This window comes from Primulina tabacum, chromosome 15, assembly GCF_025594145.1.
Source record: "Primulina tabacum isolate GXHZ01 chromosome 15, ASM2559414v2, whole genome shotgun sequence".
NCBI lineage: Eukaryota > Viridiplantae > Streptophyta > Magnoliopsida > Lamiales > Gesneriaceae > Primulina > Primulina tabacum.
The window spans coordinates 17,262,471-17,281,823 of record NC_134564.1 but is presented as its reverse complement, the minus strand read 5'-3'; the positions used below and the strand labels follow the sequence as shown (position 1 = coordinate 17,281,823).

The 19,353-nt window shown below is 35.8% G+C and overlaps 3 protein-coding genes across 3 annotated transcripts; all 3 read left to right on the top strand.

Annotated features, from left to right (window-relative positions):
• Positions 1-3,065: 3,065 nt before the first annotated feature.
• On the top strand, positions 3,066-5,177 carry LOC142527693 (zinc finger CCCH domain-containing protein 14-like). Its single transcript, XM_075632585.1, has 3 exons — positions 3,066-3,343; positions 3,635-3,692; positions 4,091-5,177. Exons 1-3 carry the CDS (start codon positions 3,268-3,270, stop codon positions 4,821-4,823), a joined length of 867 nt encoding a protein of 288 aa, XP_075488700.1. The 5' UTR covers positions 3,066-3,267; the 3' UTR covers positions 4,824-5,177.
• Positions 5,178-13,697: 8,520 nt separating this feature from the next.
• LOC142525921 (uncharacterized) lies at positions 13,698-15,557 on the top strand. The gene is made up of 5 exons (XM_075630204.1): positions 13,698-13,930; positions 14,054-14,348; positions 14,601-14,967; positions 15,115-15,264; positions 15,415-15,557. Exons 1-5 carry the CDS (start codon positions 13,698-13,700, stop codon positions 15,555-15,557), a joined length of 1,188 nt encoding a protein of 395 aa, XP_075486319.1.
• A 1,372-nt stretch (positions 15,558-16,929) lies between these two features.
• LOC142525919 (uncharacterized) lies at positions 16,930-18,830 on the top strand. The gene is made up of 4 exons (XM_075630203.1): positions 16,930-17,253; positions 17,654-17,743; positions 17,861-17,965; positions 18,405-18,830. The coding sequence occupies exons 1-4, from the start codon at positions 16,930-16,932 to the stop codon at positions 18,828-18,830; spliced, it is 945 nt and encodes a 314-aa protein (XP_075486318.1).
• Positions 18,831-19,353: the final 523 nt, after the last annotated feature.

Here is a 19,353-nt window from a genome sequence, read left to right as displayed (position 1 = left end):
TTCTTTTATTTGAATTCATTTCATTAGTTGTGAATTTCGTATCAGCTCTATTCGATGGATCCATCTAATATAACCGCGGTACCCGGCGGCGGGGATATCAGCGACAACATTACCCGTCCACTAAGCCTTGGCCTCAGCTCATAATATCTCATTTAATCGTGTTAGTCACAACCAACTCTCATCCTTCAAAATGTGTTATCATGTTCATCACTTAATAAAAACATGCATATACGTAAATTTTTTTTAAAACCAAGCATGCAACATATTTTCATAATTACTTAAAAATCATATACATGATGTATAAACAATTTAAAACATGATTAATTTGTACTCAGGGCGCTGTCAGGAATAAAAGCTCACCTCGGCCCAAAATGACCATTTTGCCCCTAGAAACACAAAATGACCGTTTTACCCCCCTGGACCTCTAAATTTCGACCCGAAGCTTACTGAACTCTTTAAAACACCCCAAAACATATAAAAGTATTTCTTAGACGTAAACTCGAGCCCGTTTCAAAACTTAAGTGGTTCGTTTTAAAACTTGAACCGGGGTCCCAGTTTTAACCCGAATCAACCTGAAACTCAACCAATTTTTTTTAACTCTAACATTGACTTAAATCTACGTGACCAGCCTCTAAACCACCTAATTTAGCCCATTTATGACCCCCGAAACCAGCCCGATGGTTGCTGGAATTTTACTACTCCATCTAGTCGAACCCTAGCCGTGACCCTAGCACACATTCACCAACCCTACTCCAAAACTGTTGGGACCAGCCTCAAACCAGACTCTCCCAGACCACCCTACGACTCCTCTGGATCTGATGAACCCATGGCCACAGCCCCATGCAAGCCGCACGATTCACACGCTCGATATTTCACAAAATCTAACAAACCGAGTCAAGCCTCACTCGCCTCCCTCTTGCGACTCCTAGGACAGGACCAGCAATGTTCGAGCCTTTCCAGACCGTGGCTCAAACCCACTAGAGTCTGATCCAAGGTTTTGAGTCGCCCTTGCACCATCGGTTCACACCTAACCACCGATCAAGACAAAACAAGCCCTATCCGAACGTTTCACCCTAGATTACCCAACAACTCAACCAAGCCGTGACTCCAGCTCCTAGTTCCCTTAAATCTCGACATGAGCATCCTTTAGTATGTACCAAATACCGCAGCCCCTTGCAAACATACAAGAAAACGTGAGAATCATGCAAAGGAAATCGAGTTTCATGTCAAACTTTTCACAAAAACGAATACACAAGCAAGATCGAAGGATGAACACACAAATACATATATTTCAGCATATTTATGGCATGAATGAGGATACAACGAGATACAAGCGTGCCTTGATGATTTTATGATCGAAAGCTTGAAGAAAAGCGCGTCGGGAAAGCACCGGAGAAGCGGTGAGGTAACTTGTTTGAAAGAAAAAGGAGGGCCGAATTTTTTTGCTACTGGTTGCTGCTGAAAGTCGAGGGCGTAGGCTGTTGATGGGGAGGGAGGGGCGGCCAAGGTGATTAAAAATAGGGTTAAGGTTGATCTAGGTAGGTTTTAAATAAAATGTAAGCACTAATGGGACCTAATTTAATTATTAAAAGGGTTTTGAGCTCATTTAGCATATAAACAAACCCATCAAGCCCAAAAACACACCCGAAAAATATTTCGTTTAGGAACTATTTTTAAAATATTGCCCGAGCTCTCAAAAAGTCCTCCGACTCGCTAAAATTTGCATACCGGTTAAAAATATAACCTGGCGGGTAAAAATAACCAACCAAGGCCTATTTTTAAAAAACACCTCATATTAATTATTAAAATTAATCATTAAATAAAAATATTTTTCCTGATAAATCTCCGATCTCCGTTCCTCGTTCGAGCGCGGAATGCAACTTAAAACTCTAATACATGAAACTTTAAGATAATCATGAAATAAATCCTACTCATGCAATAACCATGCATTAAATGCATTAAAATCAATAAACACATATTTTAAATAAAGTCCTAGATTGCATGCATTCAGGTTACTTCGTTTAAATTTCCCGGAACTTACATTTTTTCCTAGTAGAAGCCTTGACGAACCATCAACATCGCTCGGATGTAGCTTTTTCGTGATCGTCCAAGGGTTATCATCATGGACGATGGTTAAATTCGGCGACCGGGGCACATGTGGTGGGCTACTCGAGGGAACCACAGCCGGAGGGGTTGTCTCGTTAGACCCCACAGAATCAGTGGAACTTGATGGAGGAACCTCCATCGGCAAAGTGATTGTCACTCTCCAAACAGTACAAAAGTTCTGAGACTAGTGTCGTCGGAAGAAACAGTAGAAGGATTGAGATTCTCTTCTCCTCCAACGGGATTTGTCATCGGAGAAGAACCATTGGAGAACGCCATGCCATGCATGCACGAAGGTGTGAGAAAAAATATCATCGTATGTGATAGATACACATATCTCATGTCAATATATAGAAATGCAAGGAGTTCCAACTCCTAATAGGAATGGAAATTTTACGAGGTTTCCATAATTATCCATTTGATTCTTATTTGTAATGAAAAATAACTCCTTTAATCATTTGAAATCTACATGAAATATCCGAGAAGATAAAAAGTTTCTTTTAAAATATTTTGGGAGATTTTTAAAAAATATAATCGGGTGAATTTTTAAATGACGTTTTGGAGTTAGAAACATAAAATTAGATGTATTTTCTTTCATAAATCATATGACGATAACAAATATAAAATCTCGATATAACTTTTCATGCTATTTATTGTAGGGAAATTTTGTATGATCTAAAATCTAACATTTTTGCAAAATAATTGGGAAAACAACTATAATGTTTCATTAGTTCTAATTCAGTATTTTTAAATAATCTAATAATCATGGGTGACAATAAAGTTTAAAATTTTAAAATATTAAAAATCAATTATTGTCTTATTCATTTGTTTATTAAATTTGAAACAAGAAATCAAATATTTAAAAAAAAAAATAGAATAGAATCAGGCCGAGCCCGATGAATTTAGCCCAATGGGTATAGGCCCCATTTCTGAACATATCAGAATTGCAGATTTAATAAAGTTGGAATTGAGTTACAAGATTCTGCCTCCGTTCTCTGCTCGCCCCCAAAACCCCTAGTTCTCCATTTTTTGTCTGCCTTCAAACGGTTTTCCTTTCGATACGCTCGGCTGAAGATATACGGCCAGCCATTATTATTTTATATAAACAGGAAGTTTGGTTTTGGGGTGGCAGTTCCAGTGTAACAGAACTTGCGGTGGTTGGTCATGGATTCTGGACGGAAAAGAGGAAGACAAGACGCCGCCTTTTCCGGGAATGGTGGTTTTAAGCGGGCCAAGGAAGGTTAGAGTTTGATCTTCGTCTCACTTTTAGATATCTTTGCTTCTTTATGTTTCTATTGATTTAGAATTTTCGATTTTGGTGTACGATGGTACTTTTGAGCTTATTTTTAGCTTCGAGTTTGCAGTACATACTAAAATCCAGTAGTTTGGCTCTTCTTGATTAGCTCATACTGGATGTTAAAATTTATGATATTTATGTTGGGGTGTTGGATCTGGATATTTTAATAGGTTATGGAATTTGGAAGTCATTGAAATATTGAACTGAATTAAGGAAATTAATTTTCTCGTACAGAAATGGACTCCTATACTGGTGTAGGAAGCAAATCAAAGCCATGCACGAAGTTTTTCAGGTTCTAATCTTAATCCATTAAAAAATAAGCACTCTATTCTGAAATTATTAATGAAGTCTGGCAAATGCTGTGTTACGCAAATTCAGACAAGATCGAATTTATTCAGGCTTGAACCTTAACCCTCAAAGTTGTGCTGTTATTTATACCTCCTAGACTGTTAAAGGGAGAAATTTTATGCGTTCAAGTATGTTTTCTCAGTGTTCTGGTTGACCAATGATGTTTTCGGTAAGCATGTGATTGAGAAGTACCATGCTGCGTATGTATTCCTGTGGTGTCCTTTTCTCTTCCAATTATTATCCCACTCTGTTTGTGGGATAATATAAAGCTTAGATTGCTGCTGTGATGCAAACTTTCTGTATCTTTTTTCTAATTGTTTGGCTTTATTTCTCATGATGCAGCACGTCAGGGTGTGCTTTTGGCGATTCTTGCCATTTCCTGCATTATATTCCTGGTTATAATGCACATACCCAGCTAGCAAACATGGGTGACCATAATGCTGTTCCTGGAAGAAATGTAGAATTCCCTGATGGTCCTGCCCCAACCATCAAAACAAAGATGTGCAACAGGATTAACACTCCCGAAGGATGTAGGTTTGGTGACAAATGCCACTTTGCACACAGCGAGATGGAGCTTGGAAAGTCTCATGCTCCAGGTTATGAAGATCCACGCAGTTTGGGACCAATGGGTGGGTCATCTCGATGGCGTGAATCATTGCCACATGGCATGTCCGTAGGAAGCTTTGGTGCATCAGCAACAGCAAAGATTAGCATAGACTCCTCTTTAGCTGGACCTATTATTGGGAAGAATGGTGCAAACTCAAAGCAGATTTGTCGACAAACTGGGGTTAAGCTTTCTATAAGGGACCATGAAACTGATCCAAATCAGAGAAACATCGAGCTTGAAGGCACATTTGATCAGATCAAAGAAGCTGGTGCTATGGTACAACAGCTTATCAGGAGTATTGGTGCTTCAACTGGCCGCCCAGAAAAGCCCGTGAGTTCATTTGGTCGAGGTGGCCAACAAAATCATTATAAGAAAAGGATGTGTGAAAATTTTCCTAATGGATTGTGCGCTTACGGAGAAAAGTGTCATTTCGCCCATTCTGCCAGTGAATTGAGGTTGTCGGATTGAGCAGATTGTGACTTGAACATCACTAATGTTCATTGCGGGGTCATTCCTTTGGGAACAAATGCAGGAAATTGATCCTTCTTCGATGCTAGCTCCCACACCCGAAATGGGACAAACAACTGCTCATGAGCTTCGGAACCCAGGATGAGTTTTAAGTGTAGAATCTCAGACTTGGAAGCTCCTAATTTTTCTCTCAACTTTGTCCTTACCATATCCCTCTTTCCTTCTTAATGAAGCTGTTGTTTCTTTGAAAAAGTAGTTTATGTTGCAAGTCTAGTTGGCTCTACCTGCCATTTATACTGATAATTGCTATTGAAATAATCATGCTATACTTTTACATATAAAGAGTTGCAATTATTTAAGTGTAGTTTACTGAGTTTATGCATGAGACTGCCTGATTTAAGCTTGTAACTCTAGACTGGTTTATAATGTAGTTTACTGAGTTTATGCACGAGACTGCCTGATTTAAGCTTGCAACTCTAGACTGGTTTATAATGTATTTAAGATGATTTAGTCTACCTCTAGTCAAAATCATTTTTTTTTCATTTGGTTGAAGCTTCAAATAAGTATTTTATATGATTTTAGAGCAATTATACCAAACTCAAACTTAAGATGCTTTCTCGTTGGAGTTGGATCGAGCTTAAATCATGCAATTTCTTGAGTTTAGGCTAAAACTGGGACGTGCTTGGATGAGTTGAACCATCAAAATTATGATCCTTTTCGTGTACTCACGAAAGTTTATTTTTTAAAAAAAAGGGAGAAGAAAGCCGATAAAAGTTGCGGCTAGCTACATATTATTTCATTGACTCTAAAATGTCCCAAATAATTATTTAAGCTTACATAAATTTTCTCATTTTTTTATTTAACTTAAATCGAAGATTTTTAAATTATATTTTAAATATAACATATTAATGTGTTTTAATCTCGAAATAAACCAAACTTTAATATAAAATTCCTAAATAACTTAGACTTTTAATAATTATTTGAGCTTAAATATTATTTTTCATAATTTTATTAAGCTTAAAATCTAGACGTTTCAATTAATTATTTAATTAACGTTTCGTGCGGCGATTAAATCCCGAATAAATCCAAAACTATTAGTTTGATCCCAAATTTTAAAATTAACATTTTTATTATTTATTCTACCCTTGTGAGCCATGAACCGCACCCGTGAATCCATGGTTTAATTTTAGCCTTTTAATTTTCGTTTTTGACACATATTCAAACCCACCGAACCTTCTCCCAAATTATTCGAGCCACGCCCGAGCCACCTCGAGCCAAACCCGAGCCAACCCATCTAGGAACCCTCTTGGACCATTAGAACCCATTGGACCTGACCCTAAGCTCCAAAACCAAAGCTACATCTAAGCTGCAGAAACAACCCAAAACCCACCTAGACTACCCTTGAGCCGTTTTTCGTTTTTCCTCGAGCCAAGCTCGAACCATCATGATCCAACCTTGACCCAGACCCCCTATGGACCCTACTGTACCCTAAGGACCTAACCTAGACCAGCCCAAAGCCCCTGGCCAAGCCAACGAACCCTGTACCAGCAGCTGCAATCTGCGCATCCCTTGATACCCTCTCGGGTGGAGTCCTAGCTTGCTAGGACTCCTCCCCAACTTCTTGTCTCGAGTCATAGAGTGGCTAGGACTCTTCCTTTGACCCCTCACGTGACTCCAGCCCAGCCCTGGTCAAACCGAACACAAACCAAACACCCAAGTCCCCAAAACCGTGCCTTACATACTCCTTGACAGAATTATGGTTCCAGCTTCGTTTTTCCTGATTTTCAACATTTTTGGTTGTGTTCTAGGACTCTATATTTCATGTAAAACCATCCTTAATCATGTCCTAATCATGGCAACTTCTTCTAACACATAAAAACATATTTTTGGAACCAAAAAGCAAGAATTTAGAACACATATATGCATGGTTACGAAAATAAAAGGTTGTATGACTTGTTTTCATGCAAATTCATAAACAATTACATAATCTGGTGTGATGATGAGTAAATGGAGAATATGGCATGTCTTTGCTTTTTAAACGCACGATTTTACGTTGACGATTGAAGAACGACGGCGAGGAGGACCTTGGCTTGAAGAACTAAGAAGAACTTGATGCTTTTCTCTCAATTGGAAGTGTGTGCCGTGAGTTATTTAGAAAGAGATGTGTTTGATTGTTGGGGGAAAGTGGGGCATGTAATAGGTAGGGAATCTGGGGTGGGTTTTGTTTTAAATAATGCTTAAAATCCTAATCAAACTCTAATTGCTAGCTTAGGCCTATTAACCATGTTAATTAGGCTCATTTAGCCCATTAATGTGTAATTAAAATATAAAAATTATTTTGTTTAATAAATTTTGTGAATTTATTAGCCGGGTTGCCATCACGTTCGTATTTTTTTGTTGAAAATCCAACATCGATAAAAATTACGTCCCGACGTATAAAATCACCTCAAAACCCTTTATTTTCAAAAATAATAAAAAGCATCTATCATATTTTAAATAATTAAAAACAATTATTTAATAAAAATATTTTCTATTATTCAACCCCCGGTCTCCGTTCCTCGATCACAACTCGAATAACCTTTAAAAATACATTTTAATGCTACCATGTAGAAAAATATATTTTAAACATGTCAATATGCACAACATAATTAATTAATGCAATTAAAACAATTAATTGAAATACACAAGGAATTTAATAACTTGTACACATGTGGTTCGCGTGGACCTTTAAATTTTCGGTGCTTTACAATCTTCCCCTCTTAAATTGAATTTTGTCCCCGAAATTCTCTTATCCTCGATAATCAAAAGTTTAGACTTAGTTCTAGTATCCCGAAAAATTCACGCTTCTACTGCGCTACTATGATAAAATTTAAGTTTTAGAATGTTCTTACGTCTCCTTGATCTCAATTAAATTTCCCTTCTAAATCATTATTTTGCAATTCGTAACTTAAAAAGACCCATAATGACTTACTGTTGTTATTATTATAAACTCGAATTTCAATTTTTCTTATAATTCTCAATATTAAAAGATTAATGTCCATACTTATCGTATATCATTTTCCTTATTTTATACCAAAATATTCATCAACTTATTATATTTCAGCCTTAAAATCCCTAACGCATCCGCTAATTCTTAGATTTTTAAGCCTAATATCGATTCATCTTTAAAAACCCTTGATCATTCCTTATAACATTATAACCAAGATATCCAATGTTCCAAATATTCTTAAAAGTCTAAATCATCGAAAATTCTTATCATTTAACCCATTCAATTATCGTTTATTGCTAAATTAGTCCCCAATTTGCTTAACGATTGAGAAATTAATTCTTAATTTCCTCAAAAATTATCCAATTGATTCTTAATTTCGAAAATCCTACGATTAACCCATAAGTTATTGGTATTCTTAATTCCTTCTACGGGTTTCCCATAACATAAATTTCAATAAATTTAAACTTTACTCAAAATCAATTTCCTATAATCAATCTTACCTTTCATCAAACTTAAAATTCCAATTTATTCATTTTTATACTCCCAAAACTAATCGCAGTCTTCGAATCATTATTCCTTACGTCTAATTCCCAATATTAACTCAACTAGTAACCATGAGTCATCAGTATTTTCTTACAAAAATCTACGTGTTCCAAAAGCATTCATAATCTCCATGATTAACTTATGGCCCAAAATAGAATGTCAATACTACAACCCAAAAATCAACATAGTCCAATTCCACCACAAAGCCAACATACGTTGAAATCATATAATTTCTTATTTCATATTGTACCACGTATAAAAATTCTAAAGCATATAAAACATATATCCTCATAATGCTATTTAAACATGTGACGTAAACATATAATTCATTTAATTATGTAGGTAAAATCATATAAAGCATTTAAACTTACAATTTGAGGCTTGACGACTGAGCTTCCCGTCACTGATGGTGGCATAAACCTTTACAAAACCATTGCTCTGATACCAACTTGAAACGTCTGCTATTCGTTTTCTTAAAAAATACTAGAATTTTTTTTTTCAAACCTCACTTAGCATTCGGTCGAACCATAAAATATTTTTGACATCATTTTAAAATAAATCAACCAACTATAATTTGAAAACCAAAGGAAATAGTTTATCATAAAATTATCCAACGTTTTACTAAAAATAAAAATAACATTTGAAAAGTATAGCTCATACTATATTCTCTCAAAAACCACTTATAATAAATCGTAGTAAAAATATTCTTAACATCACTTAAAATCATAAAACATAAACTAGTGCGGAAAACTAGCGTCGGTCCTCGGGTTATGTGTACCTTCAATCCAGCAAAGTCAACCATCAAGACCTCCAATAACATTATTATCGTAATCACCTGCATAAATCACACCTAGTAAGTCTAAAGACTCAACACATCATATTCTTGATAACGAGTACTAAATATACAGAACACATGCACCGTAAAAATACTTGTACTTAAAATATCATTTTCATGGAGATGCATAAACTTTAAACATAAAATTTTTGTAAACATTTTCATGATGCATAAACTTTAAATGAAAACATTTTCATGATGATGAATCAACTTTAAACAATAAAATTTTCGTAAACATTTTCATATCAACATAAACATATTCATAAACATTTTCTTATCATCGTAAACATGTTCATATTCCTATCCATATTCATATCCATGTATTCATATTCATATCCATATTCATATCAACATATTCATATTCATATTCCTTTCGTTGAATTCAGATCGTTAATTGTGACTCGTATACGTATTCGTATTAGGCGATGGATCCATCTATAAAAACTACAGTACTGGGCGGCGGGGACACCAGCCACACTTCACCAGTCAACTGGGTCTTGGCCAACGTATTAACATATTAACGTATTCATATTCGTATCAATGGAAATACGATCGTCGGGCTCCCACTGTGACCTTCACCCTCACGATATCTCTAACATATTTAGTCACAAATATTTTATTTCCTTCAACGTTTCGTATTCTCATCACTTAATAAAAATTAAAAATGCATATAACGTTTTTCTTTTAAAACAAGCATGCAACATATCATCTAAATGTCAATATTAAATCATAAAAATCCGCAAACATTTAAAGTAAATGTTTTAACATATAAAAATTTCTGAAACATTTAGAATGAACATTTTAACATCATAAACATTTAAAATAAACGTTTTGACATATTAAATCATAAATATTTAAAATAACATTTTAACATATTAAAAATCCATAAACATTAAAAATAAACATATTAACATCATAAAAATCTATAAACATTTAAAATTGACATTTTAACATATAAAGAGACATAGGCGTTTTAAAATACGTTTGAACATACAACGATCCATAAACATTTTTAAAATAAACATTTTTAACATATTAAATCCATAGACAATTAAAATACATATTTTAACATATAAAAATTCATAAACATCCATAATCATTGAAAATAATCATATTAGCATATAAAACAGCAGTCAGAGTACTGTCATGACATTTAATAATTTTCGGGCGTAAAATTACCGTTTTACTCCTAGACGTAAAATTTCACGTTTTTGACATTTTCTTAATTTCATTGACTCTAACATGTCTCAAATAATTATTTAATCTTACATAATTTTCTCATGTTTTTATTTAAGTTAAATCGAGGACTTTTAAATTAATCTTTAAATGTAACGTATTAATGTGTTTTAATCCTGAATTAAACTAAACCTTAATATAAAATTCTCAAATTAAAACTTAGACTTTTAATAATTATTTGAGCTTAAATATTATTTTCCATAATTTTACTAAGCTTAAATCTAGGCGTTTCAATTAATTCTTTAATATACGTTTCGTGCGGCTATTAAATCTCGGATAAATCCAAAACTCATTAGTTTGATCCAAAGTTTTAAACATAACATTGTTATTATTTATTCTACCCTTGTGAGCCATTAACCGCACCCGTGGACCCATGGTTCTAATTTTAGTCTTTTAATTTTTGTTTTTGACAATATTCAAACCCACCGAACCATCTCCCAAGTTACTCGAGCCACGCCCGAGCCACCTCTTGCCAAACCCGAGCCAACCCATCTAGGAACCCTCTTGGACCATTAGAACCTTGTTGGACCTGACCCTATGCTCTAAAACCAAAGCTACATCTAAGATGCAGAATCAACCCAAAACCCACCTAGACTACCCTTGAGCCGTTTTTCGTTTTTCCTCGAGCCAAGCTCGAACCATCATGATCCAAACTCGACCCAAACCTCCTATGGACCCTAAGGACCTAACCTAGCCCATCCCAAAGCCCCTGGCAGAGCCAACCAACCCTGTACTATCAGCTGCAATCTGCGCCAGCCTCTTGCCTCGAGTCATAGCGTGGCTAGGACTCTTCCCTTGACCCCTCACGTGACTCCAGCCCAGCCCTGGTCCAACTGAACACAAGCCAAACACCCAAGTCCCCAAAACCGTGCCTTACATACTCGTTGACAGAATTATGGTTCCAGCTTCGTTTTTCCTGATTTTCAACGTTTTTGGTTATGTTCTAGGACTCTATATTTCATGTAAAACCATCCTTAATCATGTCCTAATCATGGCAGCTCCTTCTAACACATAAAAACATATTTTTGGAACCAAAAAGCAAGAATTTAGAATATATATACATGGTTACGAAAATAAAAGGTTGTATGACTTGTTTTCATGCAAATTCATAAACAATTACATAATATGGTGTGATGATGAGTAAAGGAAGAATATGACGTGTCTTTGCGTCTTAAACGCACGATTTTACGTTGATGATTGAAGAACGACGGCGAAGAGGATCTTGGCTTGAAGAACTAAGAAGAACTTGATGTTTTTCTCTCAATTGGAAGTGTGTGCCATGAGTTATTTAGGAAGAGAGGTGTTTGATTGTTGGGGGAAAGTGGGGCGTATAATAGGTAGGGAATATGAGGTGGGTTTTGTTTTAAATAATGCTTAAAATCCTAATCAAACTCTAATTGCTATCTTAGGCCCATTAACCATGTTAATTAGGCCCATTTAGCCCATTAGTGTTTAATTAAAATATAAAAATTATTTTGTTTAAGAAATTTTGTGAATTTATTAGCCGGGTTGCCAACACGTTCGTATTTTTTTGTTGAAAATCCAACATCGATAAAAATTACGTCCCTGCGTATAAAATCACCTCAAAACCCCTTATTTTCAAAAAATAAAAAACATCAATCATATTTTAAATAATTAAAAACAGTTATTTAATAAAAACATTTTCTATTATTCAACCCTCGGTCTTCGTTCCTCGATCGCAACTCGAATAACCATTAAAAATACATTTTAATGCAACCAGGTAGCAAAATATATTTTAAACATGTCAATATGCACAACATAATTAATTAATGTAATTAAAACAATTAATTGAAATACACAAAAAATTTAATAATTTTTATGCATGTGGTTCGCGTGGACCTTTAAATATTCGGGGCATTACAGATACTATCAAAGAAGGAGCAGATTTTATTTGGAAGAAGGTTATTCACTATCATCTCTTTCCCATATACACCAAAGGAAAAAAGAGACTTTGGGGATCATCAAGACGGGAAGAACAAAGAGAGAAGATGGATTGGGCGAGAAGATTCACGAACCATCGCTGAGATTTTTTATTTTTTATTTATTTTATTTCATGAATTCAAACATTAGATTGTTATCTAATTTTGATTTTATGGAGTAGTCGCCTTATGATTGTGACCACGATAGGACCAAACTTGTGATTGTTGTTTGCATATTGGATCGATCAGATTTTTTTATTTATTTTATATTATTGATTCATATTTGCGTAGATCTCTTGCATTTAATCTGGCCAATTAATTGCATGTTTGTTGTTTGATTTTGACTCGAAAGAGACTAGATTGAAAATAGCTTCAAAAATATTGATCAACACATGGTTAAACCGACATGAAATAGTATTCGGTTTCAGTGTGATTTTAGGCAAAAATCTGGAATTTCATAGTTATTGAATGCGTTTTTATTTAATTAAATTCAATTAGAAATATTTGGACTATTAAATAAACATAGGATTATTAATTCTAGAAATAGATTAATAATTAAGATAGGGAATTTCATCCTGATTTTAAAATAATTATTATTAGATCAAATCCAATATGTGTCAATAATTTATGTTTGGTACCGTTGTGTGTTCCCGGTCATTTATTTGAATTTGAATTTCTCATAAACTTAATATGTTATTTAATTGAATCTTGATATTTTCTTTAGAATAATTTAATTTATTTTGACTATTAACAAAAATCACTTCTTCTATTTAGCCTATATTAAATTAAATAATTTTTATCCTAACTGGTAATTTGACAATGGTCTTTGTGGGAACGACTTGAACTCTATCCAACTATATTATAACTTGACCTAATGCACTTGCTAGCTTTCTTAATCGAAATCTTCGGTCAAGTTTTTGGCGCCGTTGCCAGGGACTGTTTGTTCAATATTAGGATTGATTATTTGTTTGAGACTAGGTTTTTATTTATGCCATTTTTATTTTTATTTACTTTAAGGTTTGATTTTTTCTTTCATCTAAGTGGTTTAATTGGACACTTTGTTTTGATTTCAGGAGTTCAGCTAATGTTATATGAACTTTGCTCGAGATATTAAAAACCTCGTGCCAATTGATTTGGAGATTGAATATGAAGAGGAATTTGATATAGATTGTAAGCAAAATTTTGCAGAGAATTCTAAAGATATGGCTGGAGAAGAGGATAACCGTACTCTGATGGAGCTTTATCGACCAATGGTTGGAGGTTATGGGTCCAGCATTATTCGCCCACCGATTCAAGCAAATACATTTGAGCTTAAGCCATCTATCATCTAAATGATTCAACTTCACGTCGAATTTGGGAGATTACCATCTGAGGATCCGAACGCACGTCTGGAACAATTTTTGTCAATTTGCGATATCATCAAATTCAATGGTGTAAGCAATGATGCTATTCGATTGAGGCTATTTCTGTTTTCACTGCAAGGAGAGGCGATGAAGTGGCTCCGTTATTTACCACTGGATTCTATCACCACATGGGATGGTTTGGTTGAGGTCTTTCTGAACAGGTATTTCCCACCAACTAAGATTACACAACTGTGAAATGATATCACATCTTTTAGGCAGAAGGATGGGGAATCAGTGAATTCAGCATAGGCGATATTCAAAAAGATGTTGAGAATGTGTCCCAGACATGGGTTCTCAACAGGACAACATGTTGAGACTTTCTACTACGGTGTGGATCAATCAGTGCGATCTATGCTTGATGCAGCTTCCAATGGAAGCCTATACAGAAAGACACCAGTAGCAGCACTTGAAATCATATCAAATATAGCTGAAAGAAATGTGGGTTGGCAAGACAACAAAAGCGAGAAAAAAGTCGGATTTCTTGATATGGATGCTATAATAGCGATCACAACAAAACTTGATGGATTAACACACCACATGGCTCATTTGCAAGCTAATCAAACATTAGCACTCAAACAAGTGAATCAAGTCTAAGGAAGCGCTGAGATAGCGGGGGGAATCAACAAGTGGCACATAATTTATGCAGGCCACACCTCCATCTGTTTTTGAGGGGGACTCGGTAAATTATGCGGGGAACCAAGTGTCACAACAATACAATCCATTTAGTTTCTCATATAATCCAGGTTGGAGAAGTCATCCAAACTTTTGTTGGAAGCCAACGGAAAATCATATTGAACCACACTACTTCAATCATCCCAACATCCTGCACAGCAAAAGTCTACTCAACTACCAGTTAAACCTTCAAAAAATACTGGACCTTCTATGCCACCAGGTTTCATACAATCTAAGAGCAAGTCAAATCTTGAAGATATTCTTGAAAAGTACATAGCTGGAAATGAGATGAGATGGCAAAACCATGATGCTATGATGCAAAGGGTGGAAACACAATTGGGGCAGTTGGCGAACCAGTTTGTTACACGAGATCCAGGCTCATTACCTAGCGACAAAGAAAAAAATCCCAAGGGTGTCAATGCCATCATAGTGGCTACGCAATTGAAGAAAGAGGATATTGATGTTGAAGGAGCTGACAAAGAGAAAGTGTCATCTAAGAAGAGGGGCGAGAATGCAAGAGAGAAAGGTAAGTCTCTAAACTCTAAGGTTAATAATGATATTGACATCAATTTTCTGCCATTTCCCCAAAGAGAAAAGCAGCTGCAACTGGACAATCAATTTTCAAAATTTATTGAGATATTTAAGAAGCTATATATAAATATCTCATTTGCAGAAACTTTAGCTCAAATGCCCTCTTATGCAAAATTTTTTAAAGAGGTTTTATCAAACAAGAGGAAACTAGTAGAATTTGAGATGGCTAAGTTTTCAAATGAATGTTATGCAATTTTACAAAATAAATTACCTCTGAAGCTTAAGGATCCAGGTAGCTTCTTTATTCATTGTACCATTGGAATTTCGTTCTTTAGCAAGGCCTTGTGTGATCTTGGTACAAGCATAAACTTAATGCCTTATTCATACTTTGAGAAGCAAAGAATTGGTGAAGTTAAACCAACTACAATTTCCCTATAATTAGCTGATAGTTCTATTAAGTACCCTAGAGGAGTGGTAGAGGATGTTTTAGTGAAGGTCGACAAGTTTATTTTCCCAGTAGACTTTGTTGTGCTGGATATGGAAGAGGATCGTGAGATTGCTCTTATTTTAGGTACACCATTTTAGCCACTGGAAAAGCTCTGATAGATGTGCAAAAAGGTGAGTTGGTGTTGAGATTGAATGATGAGAGTGTGGTGTTTAATGTTTTCCAATCTATCAAATATCCCAATGATGTTTCAAATTGTTCTAGAATTGATGCTGTTGATGAGTTTGTTGAGTGTGATATGCAAGAATTAATTTGTGAGGACCCTTTGGAGAGTTTTTTGACTCATTAATGTCCAAGAGAGTTGGAGAATGAAGAGATTGAGGAATACATGCACAATTTGGAAGCAAGCAAACCACTTTCGAGGACGGTAAATTCTAGGATTGGATAGCTTGTGCATGTCCCAAGAACACTGAAGCCATCTATTGAAGAAACCCTAGTCCTTGAAATGAAACTTCTCCCTTCGCATTTAAAGTATTTATTTTTGCTTGACAATGACAAATTGCCTGTAATTATTTCATCTACTTTGATAGGGGGCGAGGAATAAAAGCAGACACGAGTGTTGAGAGATAATATCAAGACTGTAGGACCGAGCGCTTGCCGCTTTACCAAAAGCTATAGCTGGTGGTAATGGTGCAACTCAAATCTTTTAAACCGCAGAGGCACCACTGTTCGATCGCTCTACCAAGCAAGGACAATTATTACACCCAACAATCTCCCTCCAAATAATTGAACTCCTTGAAATCAATGGTAATTGAACCCGTGACCTTGGCTCTGATACCAATTGTAGGACCGAGCGCTTTCCGCTTTAGCAAAAGCTATAGCTGGTGGCAATGGTGCAACTCAAATCTTTTAAACCGCAGAGCAGCTCAAGCACCACGGTTCGATCGCTCTACCAAGCAAGGACAATTATTGCACCCAACAAAGGCCATAGGTTGGAGAATATCATACATAAACGGGGTCAGTACTTCGATGTGCATGCACAGTATTCTGATGGAGGCCGATCACAAAACATCAACTCAGCCCCAAAGGCGTATCATTCCTGCCAAGCAAGAAGTGGTCAAGAAGGAGGTGATTAAGCTTCTAGATGCAGGTAAATTTACCCGATTTTTATAGTAAATGGGTAAGTCCTGTACAAGTTGTTCCGAAGAAGGGTGGGATTACTGTTATGGGATGGCGTGTATGCATTGACTATAGAAAACTTAACATGCCACCCTTAAAGATCATTTTCTCATTCCCTTTATCGATCAAATATTAGAAAGGTTAGCTAGACATCCTTTTTATTGTTTCTTGGATGGCTATTCAGGTTATATGCAAATTCCCATTGCTCCCGAAGATCAAGAGAAAACTACGTTTACATGTCCTTATGGGACCTTTGCATATAAATGAATGTCATTCGGTCTTTGCAATGCACCAACTAGTTTCCAACACTGTATGATATCAATTTTCCATGACATGATTGAGGAGTTTATTGAGATATTCATGGATGATTTTTCAATTTTTGGCTCTTCATTTGATGCTTGCTCGATTAATTTGTCTAAGGTTTTAGAAAGATGTGAAGAGTCAAATTTAGTCTTGAACTGGGAGAAATGTCATTTTATGGTGAGAGAGGGAATTGTGTTGGGCCATAAAATTTCTGAACATGGGATTGAGGTAGATAAGGCCGAAATTGAAGTCAATGAAAAATCCCACCCAACCAATGTTAAAGGACATGCTGGATTATATAGACGTTTCATTAAGGACTTCTCTAGCAATGCCAAGCAACTGACTAATTTGCTGGTAAAAGATGTGCATTTCGATTTTTCTGTTGACTATTAGGCATTCGAGACTCTAAAGAAAAATTTGATCACTGCGCCACTGATCATATCACCTGACTGGGGATCACCTTTCGAGGTGATGTGCAATGCGAGTGACACAACTCTAGGAGCAGTCTTAGGACAAAAGAGAGACAAAAAGCATTCATGTCATCCACTATGCTAGCTTGACACTATTAGCTGCCCAACAGAATTATGCCACTACATAGAAAGACTTACTTGTTGTGGTGTTTGCCCTAGAAAAATTCAGATCATACTTGATAGGAAGCAAAGTGATTGTGCACACTGACCATTCGGCCCTGAAGTACTTAATGAATAAGAAGGATGCAAAGCGAAGGCTAATTCACTGGATTCTTTTGCTGCAGGAATTTGACATGGAAATTGTTGATAGGAAAGGGACAAAAAACCAAGTAGTAGACATCTTTCATGCTTGGAGAATCCAATTCAAAACAGTGGCAATATTTGCGACTAATTTCCTGATAAACAACTCTTTGGTCAAAAATTTAACATGGTAAGCTGATTTTGTAAATTATCTTTCAAGTAAGTTCCTACCTTCCCATTTTACTTATCAGCAAAAGAAGAAACTTTCGAACTTGAAATATGATTTATGGGAAGATCCTTACTTGTTTAGAATATGCGCAGATGGTATAATTCGTAGATGTGTTCCCATGGAAAAGGTAAGTAAAATTTTATTTCATTGTCATACGGGTCCAACAGGAGGCCATTTGGTGCCACTAGAACTGCATCAAAGGTCCTTCAATCTTGCTTCTATTGGCCACCTTATTTAAGGATGCTTATTAATATGTTACAAAATGTGATGAGTGTCAGCGTACTGGTAACATTTCTAGGCGACACGAGATGCCTCTTACTAATATTTTGGTTTGTTAGATTTTCGATCTGTGGGGAATAGATTTTATGGGTCCGTTTCCAGTTTCGTTTGGGAACAGATAAATTGTTGTAGCTGTCAATTATGTGTCAAAATGGGTGGTGGAAATGACTTGCAAAAATAATGACTCTAGGGTTGTCATTAAATTTCTCAAGAAAATTATATTTTCGCATTTTGGCACACCTAGAGTCATAATTAGTGATGAGGGTACTCACTTTTGTAACCGTCAGTTTGACGGTCTTTTGGCCAAGTATGGGGTCAGACACAAGGTGGCGACACCTTATCACCCTCAAAATAGTGGTCAAGTCGAGATATCAAATAGAGAAAGTAAACGCATTCTGGTGAAGACTGTCGGTACTTCAAGGAAAGAATGGTCTAATAAGCTCTATGATGCACTTTGGGCTTACCGCACTGCTTTTAAAACCCCTATTGAAGTGTCTCCATTTCGACTAGTGTATGGAAAGTCGTGTCATCTACCAGTTGAACTTGAACATAAGGCTTATTGGGCTACTAAATGTCTAAATTTTGATATCAAAGCCACAGGTGAAGAGCGGTTGCTGCAATTGAATGAAATGGATGAGTTTAGGCTAGACGCTTATGAAAAGCCAAGCACTACAAGGAGAAAACTAAACGATGGCATGATCAAAATATCGTGAATCGAGAAATCGAGGTGGGACAACGTGTATTATTTTAAAATTCTCGATTGAAGTTGATTCCAGGTAAGTTGCGTTCACGTTGGTCAGGACCTTATACCATTACTCAAATTTTCCCCTACGGGACTGTGGAAATCACCAGCGAAGCAACTGAGAAGTTTCAAGTAAATGGGCATAGACTTAAAATTTATTATGGTAGCACTGTGATGAATGAACAAACCACCATGTATTTGCAAGATCCTAATTGAAAAGGGAGGTACATTCGGGCTATAAACTATAAATTTAGCGCTTGCTAGGAGGCAACCCATCATTATTTTTTCAATTTTAGTATTTAATTTATTTAATTTTATATTTTTCTTTTTAATTTCCTTGGATTAATTTCTAGAGATTTACTGTGCGTGTAGGGAAAATATTGAAGTGCGTCAACAGGATTCGGGGAGATCTTTACACTGATGGACAAATGAAGCATAATAATCGATATCGTCGGGGAATTTTTTGCTATTCATGTTTTTATTTGTTTTATCTT

Coding starts and splice junctions, on each gene's coding strand:
- LOC142527693 (XM_075632585.1), top strand. CDS start 3,268: ATGGATTCTGGACGGAAAAGAGGAAGACAAGACGCCGCCTTTTCCGGG. Junction 3,344..3,634: donor TTTTAAGCGGGCCAAGGAAG/GTTAGAGTTTGA, acceptor TTTCTCGTACAG/AAATGGACTCCTATACTGGT. Junction 3,693..4,090: donor CCATGCACGAAGTTTTTCAG/GTTCTAATCTTA, acceptor CTCATGATGCAG/CACGTCAGGGTGTGCTTTTG.
- LOC142525921 (XM_075630204.1), top strand. CDS start 13,698: ATGATTCAACTTCACGTCGAATTTGGGAGATTACCATCTGAGGATCCG. Junction 13,931..14,053: donor GTTGAGGTCTTTCTGAACAG/GTATTTCCCACC, acceptor AATGTGTCCCAG/ACATGGGTTCTCAACAGGAC. Junction 14,968..15,114: donor CGAGAATGCAAGAGAGAAAG/GTAAGTCTCTAA, acceptor TCTCATTTGCAG/AAACTTTAGCTCAAATGCCC.
- LOC142525919 (XM_075630203.1), top strand. CDS start 16,930: ATGATTGAGGAGTTTATTGAGATATTCATGGATGATTTTTCAATTTTT. Junction 17,254..17,653: donor AGCAACTGACTAATTTGCTG/GTAAAAGATGTG, acceptor CTTTTGCTGCAG/GAATTTGACATGGAAATTGT. Junction 17,744..17,860: donor GAATCCAATTCAAAACAGTG/GCAATATTTGCG, acceptor TTTACTTATCAG/CAAAAGAAGAAACTTTCGAA.